Below are 13,019 nucleotides of genomic sequence, written 5' to 3'. Positions count from 1 at the left end.
CAGTGTGCCTTTTATTGTCAGCAATTTTTTTACTAACCCCTGACAAATGAGCTCTAAAACTTCCCCCGTGGAATTACTACTGGTGAGAAGGGGTGATTAATGATAGCAGGTGAAGTGCGGAGGCTGTGAGGCTGGGTTATGGCCGATGCACCAGTGTGCTGTGTGTAGCTACTACCGTTAGACAGCACTGTAGCAACATCCAAAGACTTAATCGTGCTGGATAGAGAAAAAAGAAACATTAACCCAAGCTGCAGATAGGATTCTCTCTCTCTCTCTCGCTCTACACTTCCTTTTTGCTCTCCCTCTGGCTGTCTGAAAGTGAGACAAATAGAGAGAGGAAGGTCCGCTTTTCTGCTGGAGCCCGGAGAAGAAGGGGGGGATGAGGGAGAGAGGATGGATATGTAACACTTGTAGTGCAGGTATCTGGGTCTCAGTGGGGGGGGTTCTTAATAAATGGGCCTGGCAGGGGTTAAGATAACAGCAAGGTCAAAAGATCCCTGCAGAGTGTGCCGTGTGTCGCGGTAAGCCAACAGAGGGGTCTCCGGCACCGACAGGACTGAAGGTGACACACACATGCAAATGAATGCTCACAAACTCAGTTATAGACACACACACTCCGTTTCACGGGTCAAATCCTACTCAGACGTGTGTGTGTGTGTGCGTGAGAGTGTGTGAGCGTGTGCGTGAGTGTGTGTGAGCGTGTGTGAGTGTGTGTGTGTGTGTGGAAGGAGAGGGCGCTGCCAACACTAAAAGCTGGAGTATTTTGCCATGAGTGCACTACTTGAAACAGTCAAAACTCCTAAATAGCCGTCAGCAAATCTGGTCTCAGAATATAGAATTAGGAAGACCCTAACCAAGCTACATTATTCATTCGTTTCTCTATTGGGATCTTAACTGCGTTACATAACACACAATACAACTAATTCCTCCAGCACTCCAGTTCCTCAGCTCTTAAGTCATCATCCCATTGGAGTTATTCTCTCTTTCTCTTTCCTCCGCTCCCTTTAAAACACCTCTCAATTCCGGGAAATCCTGATCAAAAGAAATAAAGCTTATCTGAAATCGGACTCCATCTCTATAAATCTATATTTAGTTCCCGGTTGTCATGCTGATTCTGAAAGACATTCCTCAGCAGAACTGGGTCTGATGAGAGCCACATATTGAATAATAAGCCCAATGGTAAATTTAAATGATTCTTTTCACAAACTGACAAATATATGCACTTTTTGGTCTCAGACAAAAGTACTATTTCTGTGAAAGGTTAGATAGAATAGTTTCAAACCACTTTTGATGAAGGAGCATCACTAAATGTAAACAAATTTGAAACAGAATTAAATAGTTCTGAACTTACCCAAACATGCAACAACATGACTGTTGTTCTCAGTGCTAGACAAGATTGGTCTTATTTACCTGGAAAACTCCATGTTGTGGCCTATTGATAGGTTCAGCTCCGTTGTGCAGAACTCTGTCTGGTTTGCCCCTTCACTATTGACCATGAAAATAGCCAACCCCACATGAGTCCTAGCCTCCTCTTTCCCAGAGTACCAAGGCCTTGGGCAGGTCTGAGGAAGCCTCCCTAGAGAACATGGTGGTGGATGCTGGAACTCTGTTGGGCTGAGGATACATCCCTGCTGAACCCCAGCCATTTAACACAGTAATCTAACTGCAGCGTTGAAGCAAAACCAGCAACCTGGACTTCCAAACACCTCAGAATGATACTGTTTACTGCTTTAAAACAAACACATCAGTGTATCTTTACTTGTCTATTTTGATGATTGTGGTGTTGTCAAATGGTTAGTGGGTTAGCCATCAATGCACATAATAACTTACCCATCACAAGCATTAAAGCTTGACTCCGCCATGATGACATGACGACAATGTCACGTTCCTGACCGGTTTTCTGTTATTTTGTATGTGTTTGACGGTCAGGGCGTGAGTTTGGGTGGGTAGTCTATGTTGTGTGTTTCTATGTTTGTTAAGGGTGACCTGATATGGCTCTCAATTAGAGGCAGGTGGTTTTCATTTCCTCTGATTGAGAGCCATATTAAGGTAGGTGTTTTCACACTGTTTGTTTGTGGGTGGTTGTCTCCTGTGTCTGTGTCTATGTACGTTGCCCCACACGGGACTGTTTTCGGTTTGTTTGTTCGTTTGTTCGGTTTATGTAGTCTGTTCCTGTTTCATGCGTTCTTCACGTTATATGTAAGTTCGTGTCCAGGTCTGTCTACATCGTTTATTTGTTTTGTAGTTTATCAAGTGTATTTCGTTTCGTCTTCGTCTTGTTTTAATAAATCATTATGTCACATAACCACGCTGCATTTTGGTCGAATCACTACTCCTCCTCTTCGTATGAAGAGAGAATTAACGAAGAATCCTGTCTCGCAATAAAGTTGTCTACAGAGGACTCCCCAAAATAGATTGTGTCCATGCGAAGATTGCGGCCAATTGTAACGGATCACGTCCATCAGAAAATCAAGCTGTGACTCTTACAGCCCAGATGTTTTAATTTAGTGCTGTACCAAGGTAGACCAAACATGTTGATCCTGCCATCAATCAGGCACCAGTCAGATTTCTACGTCAGTCAAATCATCAGATGTTTGGGTCAATGTTTGTCCCAAGAAATGTCATCGGTAAACATTTTATCACGGTGATGTCTTACAGTAGCCCATCAAAATCACAGAGTTATTGAATCTCTGACATACTGTACTCCATTTCTTTACAACAGTCAAACTGACTCCAACTTCTAAATACACCAACGTGAACACTGCAGTGCATCTCACTGAACAGTACGTTTGCCAAGCTCTTAGTGGCCATACACGTCAGTCTCACTTGAGACCGGTCTTCAATTATGGATGCCACAAACAGAGGTTATTGGCTGAACGCAGTTTACGTACACTATAGTAATAGCACTCCATGCAAACTCTTACTATCCCACATAACAGCACACCACACACCACGCAGTGCTGAAAATGAGGATACTGAAGTTATCTTGGAGCCGTCACCTGAGAGGATTCCGTTTACAATTGCTTACCGTAAGAATACCGAGTTTAATGTACCGTGTATTTTACGACAATGATTCTTAAAATAGTGTAGTCGTTGTAGCAAACTATGCTTGCTCTTTTTGGCCTGACTCGCGACATGATAACTGCAATAAAGTAAGTCATGCCTCCATCAGAACTTACAGGTACACACACAGGTACACACAGTATCAGTTCTTACCATCATGGTCACCTAATAATCCCCACTGTACAATTGGCTCTTTCATCCCCCTCCTCTCCCCTGTAACTATTCCCCAGGTCGTTGCTGCAAATGAGAACGTGTTCTCAGTCAACTTACCTGGTAAAATAACGGTAAAATAAATAAAATAAAATTACACAATGACGTCACTGCCAGCCATTACACAAGAACATATCATTTGGACAAACTACCTCCTGAACCTGTCATTATTTTATTTTACTCCACACGCACAGCAATCCCCCATACACACACGTTTGATTTCCATCACCCGATGCAAAACACTGAGCATACAGTAGTATAACTATAATTACGTGTGGCTACAACCTTTCAGCAGGCCTACGACGTAGCGGTCCAAACCTTCAGACAGGACGGTCGCTCCCCTTGTCACGGTCCCCATAGCAGAGAAATCAAACAGACTCACTGTCAACAAATGACTCCACACATGCAAAACAACGAGTAAAAGAAGGAACAAAAACGAGAACTACGGCCCACCCTATCCTTATCCACGTCCTCGCATGTAGGCCTTGCTCTGAGCACTGTACATTCACCGGGTTGCTACAAGCAAGAGAGAGCGTGTGTGATAGAGAGAGGGAGGGGGAGAGGCAGAGGGTGGACGGGAGGGAGGCAGGGAGAGAGGGATGGTGAGGGAGGGAGGGAGGGAGGGAGGGAGGGATGGTGAGGGAGGGAGGGAGGGAGGGAGGGAGGGAGGGAGGGAGGGAGGGAGGGAGGGAGGGAGGGAGGGAGGGAGGGAGGGAGGGAGGGAGCGGGAGCAGCTCTGTCCTCCTTGCCTTTCTTTGTCTCGTTGAGTTCTTACTGGGATGGCTAAGGTCACATTCTGAAATCTCAGGTAGGTGATTCTCGAGGCACCATTTTACCTTCTCAAAGGGAGGGGATATAGTGAAGGCAGAGACCAAGAGGGAAGGAATGATAGAACGAGAGAGACTAAGGCGAGTGAATGCTAGGTCAGTGCTGAGCATTCTGTATGAGTAAATGTCTCTGAAGACTTTCCTTCCTCTGTCTCCCCTCCAGCTGTCTTCCAATCCTGTCCTCCCTCGCTTCTCCTCCCCTCCCCTCTCCTCCCCTCTGCATCCCTCTACTGCCCAACCCTCTTCTACTCTCTCACGCTGCCAAAGAGTGTTGCTTCATCATGCTCCCCTCAGTTGCAGTAGCACAGGGAAGCAGTCACTTTCTTGTCCCTCCCACCACTTCATGTTGTTCCGTAGGTAGAATTACAGACAGTAGTTTCACAGGATCGCTATGGTTCCCTCTCCTCAGCACCCATAGCTCTCCTTTTTGGTCTGTCTTCGGGTGAGGGCGCATCTCTAGGCGGTTCTTTCTCGTACTCCATAGATCTCCATTGTGTGCTTCAGAAATCCAAATGCTACGTTTGGTCCGTTTAAAGTGCTGCGACAGCGCTCAGTGACTGAGTTCAGAACCCTGTGTAGTCTGCGTTGTTTTGCTTGCTGCTAGTCATGAGCGCTAAAGCTACTAGGGCATGTATCATCCACTGTAACCACTCTCTTCACTGTCCGTTCCTCCAAATGTCCTCTTTTCATTTATACTCCATCCCCCTTCCAACCCCCCCCGCCACACGCCATGGTCTCACCTATCCCGTCCCGACCGTCCGACTCCCCTCCCTCCTTCTCTTCCTCTCTCCCCTATCCCATCTCTCTCTCAGTTGCTAGCAGTCACACCCGCACTACTTCCTCGGCCCAGCCCTATACTGCAGAGTACATTATGGGAATTGCTTTCTTGCCCAATCCCCCCCCTCCACCCCCCTCCTTTAACTAACACACATAATGCTGCAATATCGCCCAAGGTCACATCTTCCTGAACTCAGAAGGACTGCATGTGTGTTTGTGTCGGAGTTGGTGTGTGTGCGTGCGTGCGTGCGTGCGTGCGTGCGTGCGTGCGTGTGTGTTGGCTTTGTCTACATGCACGTGTGCGCGTATGATTTGTGTGTGTGTGTGTGTGGTGGGCAGGTGCAGAATCCTAAATCTATCCAAACCGCCTGGAACATGTCACTTCTACTGCACTGTAACTGCCCCAGTGACGATGTCAAATCACTCATACAGCTCCTCACGGCCGTTGTCAGCTAAAACAATTGCATTATGGTGAATGAGGTGGTTTTATTAGAACGGAACAATGAATAATTCAAGTAGATGATCCACTGCTGATTTGCTAATGCAATGTGTTATATAAGGAGTGTACTGGAATGTGGAGAGTATTGGAGTGTTTTCACAATATATAATTAAATTAACACACAGTTATATGAATTATTACTGGACTGTGCCTGGCAAGGTTTTTTCTATATATTAATAATCTAAATATTAATTTCCAAAAAAAGGATGGAGTCACCTTCTCCGGGAGAGACCCCTGCATTGCGTTCCGCACACACATGCACGAACGCATACACGCAAGCACGCATGCGCACTCACAAACGCACACACACTTTCCCTGCCAGGGTGACAGCTGTTCTCAGTTCAAGGTTTACATCATGTTGAATGACAAGCATAAATCACCTCATATAGAACAGCTCTCACACACACACACACACACACACACACACACACACACACACACACACACACACACACACACACACACACACACACGTTTACACATTCAAGAGTATTGGTTGGAAGGACTGAATTGGAGTGTACAGTATGGGAGTGTCTTTATCAAAGTGCCGATGTTCGGCTACAATATTGCTTAATATTTAGCTTTTTTCTTAGTATCCTCATTTACATAACCATTGGCCCTTGCCCCTTGCCCCTCTGGATTCTGTCACGTGAACCCTCATAGGTCAATTACAGTGACATTCATTAGGGGGTCTCTGTACCTCTCACCTTGCAGCACCCCTCATCTCCACACCCCTCTCACACCCCTACACACCAACATGGTTCCCCCCCCAGTCATCAAGCGCCCACCGCCTTGGGAATGGGTCACCCGACACCTACTCCCACTCAACCGGTAACAGGGGGTGAAGGCCACGCTTTCATGGCTCTCAATCATGTGGGTGATAGGGTAGGGTGGGGGTGGGGGTGTGAGAGAGGCAGAGAGCGAGGCGTGGTCAGTCAAGTTCAAAGCAACATGTACAGGACATTCTATACGTGCACACAGGAATCAATCACCGTGATTGTGATTACGGTAGCCTTTCTTAAACTTTGGTTATTTTAGTGGTATTTTCAGATTTTCGTCATTATTTGGAGAGTTTGTTGATAGAGTGAAACGCATTTGTGATAAAGTATGATCAATGTTGCTGCAGAAACAGCAGAAGCGACTGTTGTAGCAGTGCTTTAAATAACCATACAATCTGAACATGTATCAATGAAGGCATGTTACTATGCATGCACGCGCATCAAATATCTGGCGTGGCATCTGATCTGGCAGTCGACCTCAATGACTTCCCTGGTTACAACCTGCGGTGCAGGAATCCCTCGGATTTAAATCTCTCCGAGAGAAAAAATGAACTGTCCTTGTTTGAAATCCAACTGGATTGAACATGAACTGATGGAATGGTACAAGGAATTAGATGAGTCATGGAGACAAGACATGGCAAATCTGACCATAATTCTAGATTTAGCTTACAAGCTAAATCTAAAGCAGGAAGTACCAGTGACTCACTCAATATGGAAGTGGTTAGATGATGCAGATGCTACGCTACAGGATTGTTTTGCTAGTACAGACTGTAATACATTCCAGAATTCATCCAATGGCATTGAGAAGTATTCTACCTCAGTCACCGGCTTCATCAATAAGTGCATCGATGATGTCATCCCCACACTGACCGTACGTACATTTCCCAACCAGAAACCATGGATTACAGGCAACATCTGCACCGAGCTAAAGGCTAGAGTTGCCGCTTTCAAGGAGCGGGACACTAATCCACACGTTTGTAAAATCCCGCTATGCCCCCTTACGAACCATCAAACAGTCAAAAGCATCAATACAGGACTAGGATTGAATCGTACTACACCAGCTCTGATGCTGGTTGGATGTGGCAGAGTCGTTTTATTTCTCTATTTGGTTAGGTCAGGGTGGGATTCGGGGTGGGCATTCTATGTTGTTTGTTTCTATGTTTTGGCCGGGTATGGTTCTCAATCAGGGACAGCTGTCTATTGTTGTCTCTGATTGGGAATCATACTTAGGCAGACTTTTTTCCTTTTGGTAGTTGTGGGTAGTTGTCCTTTTTTGTGCATGTGTAGCCTTACGGAGCTGATGACTCTAATGTGAAGGGGGGGAGGCGAAGGAGACAGGAATTAGTCAACACTGCCACGAGCTGACCATGCTTTCACCATGCGCGTTCACATGAGGAGGAACTCCGTTGCACCGCTCATCTGAAGTCAATATAATTCTCCGGTTGGAACGTTATTCAAGATGTATGTTAACAACATTCTAAAGATTGATTCAGTACATCGTTTGACATGTTTCTACCGACTGTTACGGAACTTTTGGACATTTCGTCACGTTATAGTGGACGCGCTTTGTGACTTTGGAATTGTTTACCAAACGCGCTAACCAAAGTAGCTCATTGGACATAAATAACGGACATTATCGAACAAATCAAGCATTTATTGTGGACCTGGGATTCCTAGGACTGCATTCTGATGAAGTTCATCAAAGGTAAGGAAACATTTATCATGTATTTTCTGGTTTCTGTTGACTCCAAAATGGCGGCTAATTTTGTTATATTTCTGAGCGCCGTCTCAGATTATTGCATGGGTTGCTTTTTCCGCAAAGTTTTTTTGAAATCTGACTCAGCGGTTGCATTAAGGAGAGGTATATCTATAATTCCATGTGTATAACTTGTATTATCATCTACATTTATGATGAGTATTTCTGTTGAAACGATGTGGCTATGCAAAATCACTTTATGTTTTTGGAACTAGTGAATGTAACGCGCCAATGTAAACTAAGATTTTTTTAATATAAATATGAACTTAATCAAACATAACATGCATTTATTGTGTAAAATGAAGTCCTATGAGTGTCATCTGATGAAGATAATCAAAGGTTAGTGATTCATTTTATCTCTATTTCTGCTTTTTGTGACTGCTATATTTCGCTGGAAAAATGGCTGTTCTTATTGTGGTTTCGTGGTGACCTAACATAATCGTTTGTAGTGCTTTTACTGAAAAGCATATTTGAAATCGGACACTTTGGTGGGATTAACAACGAGATTACCTTTAAAATGATATAAAACACATGTATGTTTGAGGAATTTTAATTATGAGATTTCTTGTTTTTGAATTTGGCGCCCTGCACTTTCACTGGCTGTTGTCATATCGATCCCGGTAGCGGGATGCAGCCATAAGAAGTTTTAAATTAACATTGACAGGGCTCAAGTGGAGCAGTTCGAAAGTTTCAAGTTCCTTGGTGTCCACATCACCAATGAACTATCATTGTCAAAACACACCAAGACAGTTGTGAAGAAGGCACGAAGAAACCTTTTCCCCTTCAGGAGAATGAAAAGATTTGCCATGGGTCCCTAGATCCTCAAAACTTTCTACAGCTGCACCATCGAGAGCTTCCTGACCGGATGCATCACTGCCTGGTATGGCAACTGCTCAGCATCTGACCGTAAGGTGCTACAAAGGGTAGTGTGTACGGCACAGTACATCACTGGGGCCAAGCTTCCTGACATCCAAGACCTATATACTAGGCGATGTCAGAGAATGGCCCCAAAAACTATCAAAGACTCCAGTCACCCAAGTCATAGACTGTTCTCTCTGCTACCGCACGGCGATGGAACCAGAGTCCAGGACCAAAAGGCTCCTTAACAGCTTCTACCCCCAAGCCATAAGACTGCTGAACAATTAGTCAAATTGGCACCCCCCCACGCCTTTGTTTTTGTCTATGCATAATCACTACACATTACCTCAGCTAACCTGTACCCCCCCCCCCCCCACACACACACACACACACATTGACTCGGTACCAGTACCCCCTGTATATAGCCTCGTTATTGTTATGTAATTTTCTTGTTACTTTTTTAATTTGATTTGATTTCTTATTTGTTTTATATATTTTAGACATTTTACATTTTTTAAATGCTACTTTAGTAACAATAATATCTTAACTGTATTTCTTGAACTTTATTGTTGATTAAGTGCTTGTACATGTTTCACGGTAAGGTCTACACCTGTTGTATTCGTCGCATGTGACAAATACAATTTAATTTGATTTGATACAGGATGGAGGTGGGTATAGATGGCAGAGTACCCAGAGAAACCTTCCTAAACCCGGTCACGGGTGCAATGGTAGACAGGGTGGATTCCAGGACCCTCCAGTGCAGGGCTGAACTCAGCCTGAAGGCCCCCCCTTCTACTCCTCTCCCCTCCGTCCCCCTTCCCTCTTTCCCTCTCGCTCTCTCGCTCTGTCCTCCTTGACTCTTCTGCGGTGGCTCCCCCTCCCCACTCATTCGTCCCTGTGCCGGCTAGGGAGACACATACCGCCTGCCTGCTGCCTGCAGCATTTGTGCCTGAGCTCCAGGCTCTGCTGTCCCCTCCGCTCCCTCCCCCCGCTTGCAGCTCTCCATCAGAGGGAACACTGACATCCTCTCTCCCCTGACTGCCTCCACAGCTCCATAGCTCTGCGGTGCAGACGCTCGCTCTCTCTGAGTGAGTTTTTTTCCTCTCCTCTGCCTGGTCTAGCTCTCAGGCTGTGGGATTAGGTGGATAATCAGTGTGTCGGCGAGCAAGAGTGAGGGACTGAAGCAAAGAGAGAGAGAGAAAGCCTGGATCAGGTGCAGCAGCCTTGACTTCGTCTGTCTCTTTCTGTTACTCTCTCTTTCAGTCTGTTTTCTGCTTGGCACATACAGAAGGGTAGACAGCACTCATAATCCAGCAATTAGCCTTCCTTCACCCTCTTTCTCCTTCTCTGGGACTCATCGCAAAGGAGGAGAGAAGAGGAGGGAGACACTCATCGCAGGACTTTGCAGAGTGACAAGTCGTGTTTTCTTATTTGCTCGCTCTGCGTCCTACTTCGCCCTACCCCTCCCCTCTACCCCACCCGCACCCCTGCTTGCTCCAGCCAACACACGCCCACACACCCAAGAGTGCGTATCCAGGGGCAGACAGACAGATAAACAGACGGACGGACAGACAGATTGCCAGACGGACGCAGTAGGATATGGAGTCCAAAGGAAGCGGCAGGTTCTCTATGTCCAGGTGTTTGAGCTCAGGAGACACCGTCCACGCCAGTGTTGTCATCACACTTCTGCTCGGTGAGTCCAAAAGCTGACTTTATACTGCCATTTTTCCTCTCCTCTCCTTAACCTTCTCTCTCTCTCTCTTGCTCTCTCTTGCTCTCTCTCTCTCTGCACCCGTCTTCCTCCATCTACCCCTGGGGTGCCAGCCAAATCACTACAGTTTCTGCCGATCTTGCAGAAATGTGTCCGACGCCGGCAGACAGGGCTGCACACGTATTGCTTGTAAGGCAGGGGTTTATTTGGTTACATGGCTCATGCTTTTCTATATTGGGAGACTCCGATTCGTTTGTTCTAGCCACGCCGGGGCAGCGAGTGCTGATTCTTGCTATTTTACGGTTCACTAAGAGATTGAGTGGAGGGCATCAATTTTAGCTATCCTTGCCTAGATTCTGAGTCAGTAAGAAGATGCTGGTTACAATGGATCCTGTTTAGGGCAAGGGGAATTATGGGCACTGCCAATGGACCTGCCAAGTCAATGAGTATGATGATGTCCAATATTTACATCTTCTGCCGTGCTTAAGGGGGGAATGGAGAGAATGATCCATGGGACAAGACAATATACATCTAGATGAGGCAGTGGGATGGAAGTTGTCATGTGAGGAACACAGTTTAGTTGTCGGAAGATAGCCCTTTACACTGTCTTCCCGTCAGAGGATCTAGTGATGCAGATTCTACTGCGCACTTAATTCTGTCACGCTACATTTACACATGCCACGTAATCAGGGACATATTTAACTCATACAGCTGATGAGCTGAACAGTAAGGTGTGAATCCAGTGAGGGAAGTGTATAGGAATGCACGGAGGAATATTATATTTTGTATTCATATATTTTGGGGAAAACATATTTAGACACACAAATAAAAAGTCTGGTAATGAGCAGGTTTGATCAATAGCTACTCAAATCGCAGCATATCCGTGCGTTATCATTCTCCCCAGTCTTCTTCCTGCTATGTTTTTATTATCTTTTAAACATGTTTTGTTCAGCTACGTACAGACTAGTGTGACCACTAAGAATGGTCGAATAACCACATGGTACCCTACATTTGAATATCTGGGTGATATGATGTTTTTAGATACAAATTGCTGTAGTATATAGGTTAGCATTGTAGTAGAGTCCCTGAATGACAGATATTGTATCATATTCCATATTGTTTCAACATATAGTGCTGTATAATACAAGTTTTAATTTGATTTGACCTTTATTTAAATAGGGGAGTCAGTTAAGAACAAATTCTTATTTACAATGACAGCCTAGGAACAGTGGTGACAGATTTTGTACCTTGTCAGATCAGGGATTCGTTCTTGCAACCTTTCGGTTACTAGTCCAACGCTCTAACCACTAGGCTACGCTGCCTCCCAATAACACAGTATAGTTACTCAAGCTTCAGACAAACTATGCCCTGTGTATTTGAGAATCCACACATGATCATGTCAGTTTGTTGTCGCTAATTGTTAGCACGTACTGTAATATGGACACAATTATTCGTGGGATAACTTCAGGCTCCTCAGCATCTTTTGAGGTGAGTGCCTTTTTGGCACCGACATCAATCCAGCATCAAATAAGAACAAGATCACAAGATTACACAAAACATCTTAAAACACGTTTATGCGTCTAAATTAGCATAGGATTCTAAAGAGGCCGACACAGCAGAGAGCTACCGATAATAAATAGGCTTTTCATTTTCATATTTCTTTGAGATGGAATCTGACATGATATCAGATTAAGACATACCTGATAAGTAGTATCTCTTGCCTGTGTGTATCACTTGGCCAGTTTTCTCTGGATTCTCTGCCAGGCGGCTCATCCTTGGCTCTGCGTCAAGGGGAAGTACAGGTATTTTTTCTACAGCTGGGGGGCAAAGGGTTAATGTGCATGCTCATATATATCCCCCAAGCGTACAGTGGAGGGTTTAACCTCCAATAAAATGAATGGGGTTCACATATCGACCAGCCAGGCCTAAGACAAGCCAACACCCCCTCGAGACATCCATCAGAGACCCGGGAAGGATCTTTAATGTTGCTGGAACGTTTGTGCGATCAAAATGTCACATATAATGGCCCGGCAGTTATATCATTAGATCCTATGGTCGTTCTACATTAGCAGAGTTGAGAGAGAGACTGTTAGACTACAGTATGAGAGCTGTTAGCTGTGAGACTTGTACTTCACATCAGGTAATGGACAGACGGTCAGCGAATGACGATATTTTAGTTGCACATTAGGATGTAGCCAGACAAACACCCAATATAAGGCTTAAAGATGCAATCTCAAACTTTGGTGTAATTTCAGCCAGTAGTTTCGAAAGTGGTGCTCACGAGCCAAATGTGGTCCCCATTTTCTGTATACTACGTCATCCAATTCTGTACTCTGTTATCCATTTGGTATGATATGTTACTTGCTGCATTTTCAACAAAAACAATATTGCAATTTGTATATGTTACAAATCCAAAACGTACTATATGTTACAAATTTGTTGTGCTTAAAGATGCAATATGTAACTTTTTTGGGTGACCCGACCAAATTGACATAGAAATGTGAACCACAGTGTATATATCTGTCATTCTCATTGAAAG

The 13,019-nt window shown here is 44.9% G+C and overlaps 1 protein-coding gene across 2 annotated transcripts in view; it reads left to right on the top strand.

Moving 5' to 3' along the window:
* The first annotated feature begins 9,655 nt into the window (after positions 1 to 9,655).
* Positions 9,656 to 13,019, top strand: part of LOC129832345 (sodium channel subunit beta-4-like) — a 34,019-nt gene continuing 30,655 nt past the window's right edge. Inside the window, exon 1 of one of the 2 annotated variants that reach the window (XM_055896348.1) lies at positions 9,656 to 10,462. In XM_055896348.1, coding sequence (XP_055752323.1) covers positions 10,369 to 10,462 — 94 coding nt within the window. In that variant the 5' untranslated portion in view covers positions 9,656 to 10,368. The remainder of the gene's footprint in view (positions 10,463 to 13,019) is intronic. The other variant, XM_055896346.1, reaches the window with a different exon arrangement.

This window comes from Salvelinus fontinalis, chromosome 33 (genome assembly GCF_029448725.1).
Source record: "Salvelinus fontinalis isolate EN_2023a chromosome 33, ASM2944872v1, whole genome shotgun sequence".
In the NCBI taxonomy this organism is placed as follows: domain Eukaryota; kingdom Metazoa; phylum Chordata; class Actinopteri; order Salmoniformes; family Salmonidae; genus Salvelinus; species Salvelinus fontinalis.
Note: the sequence above shows the minus strand (reverse complement) of the source record. Positions and strands in the feature narration are given on the sequence as shown.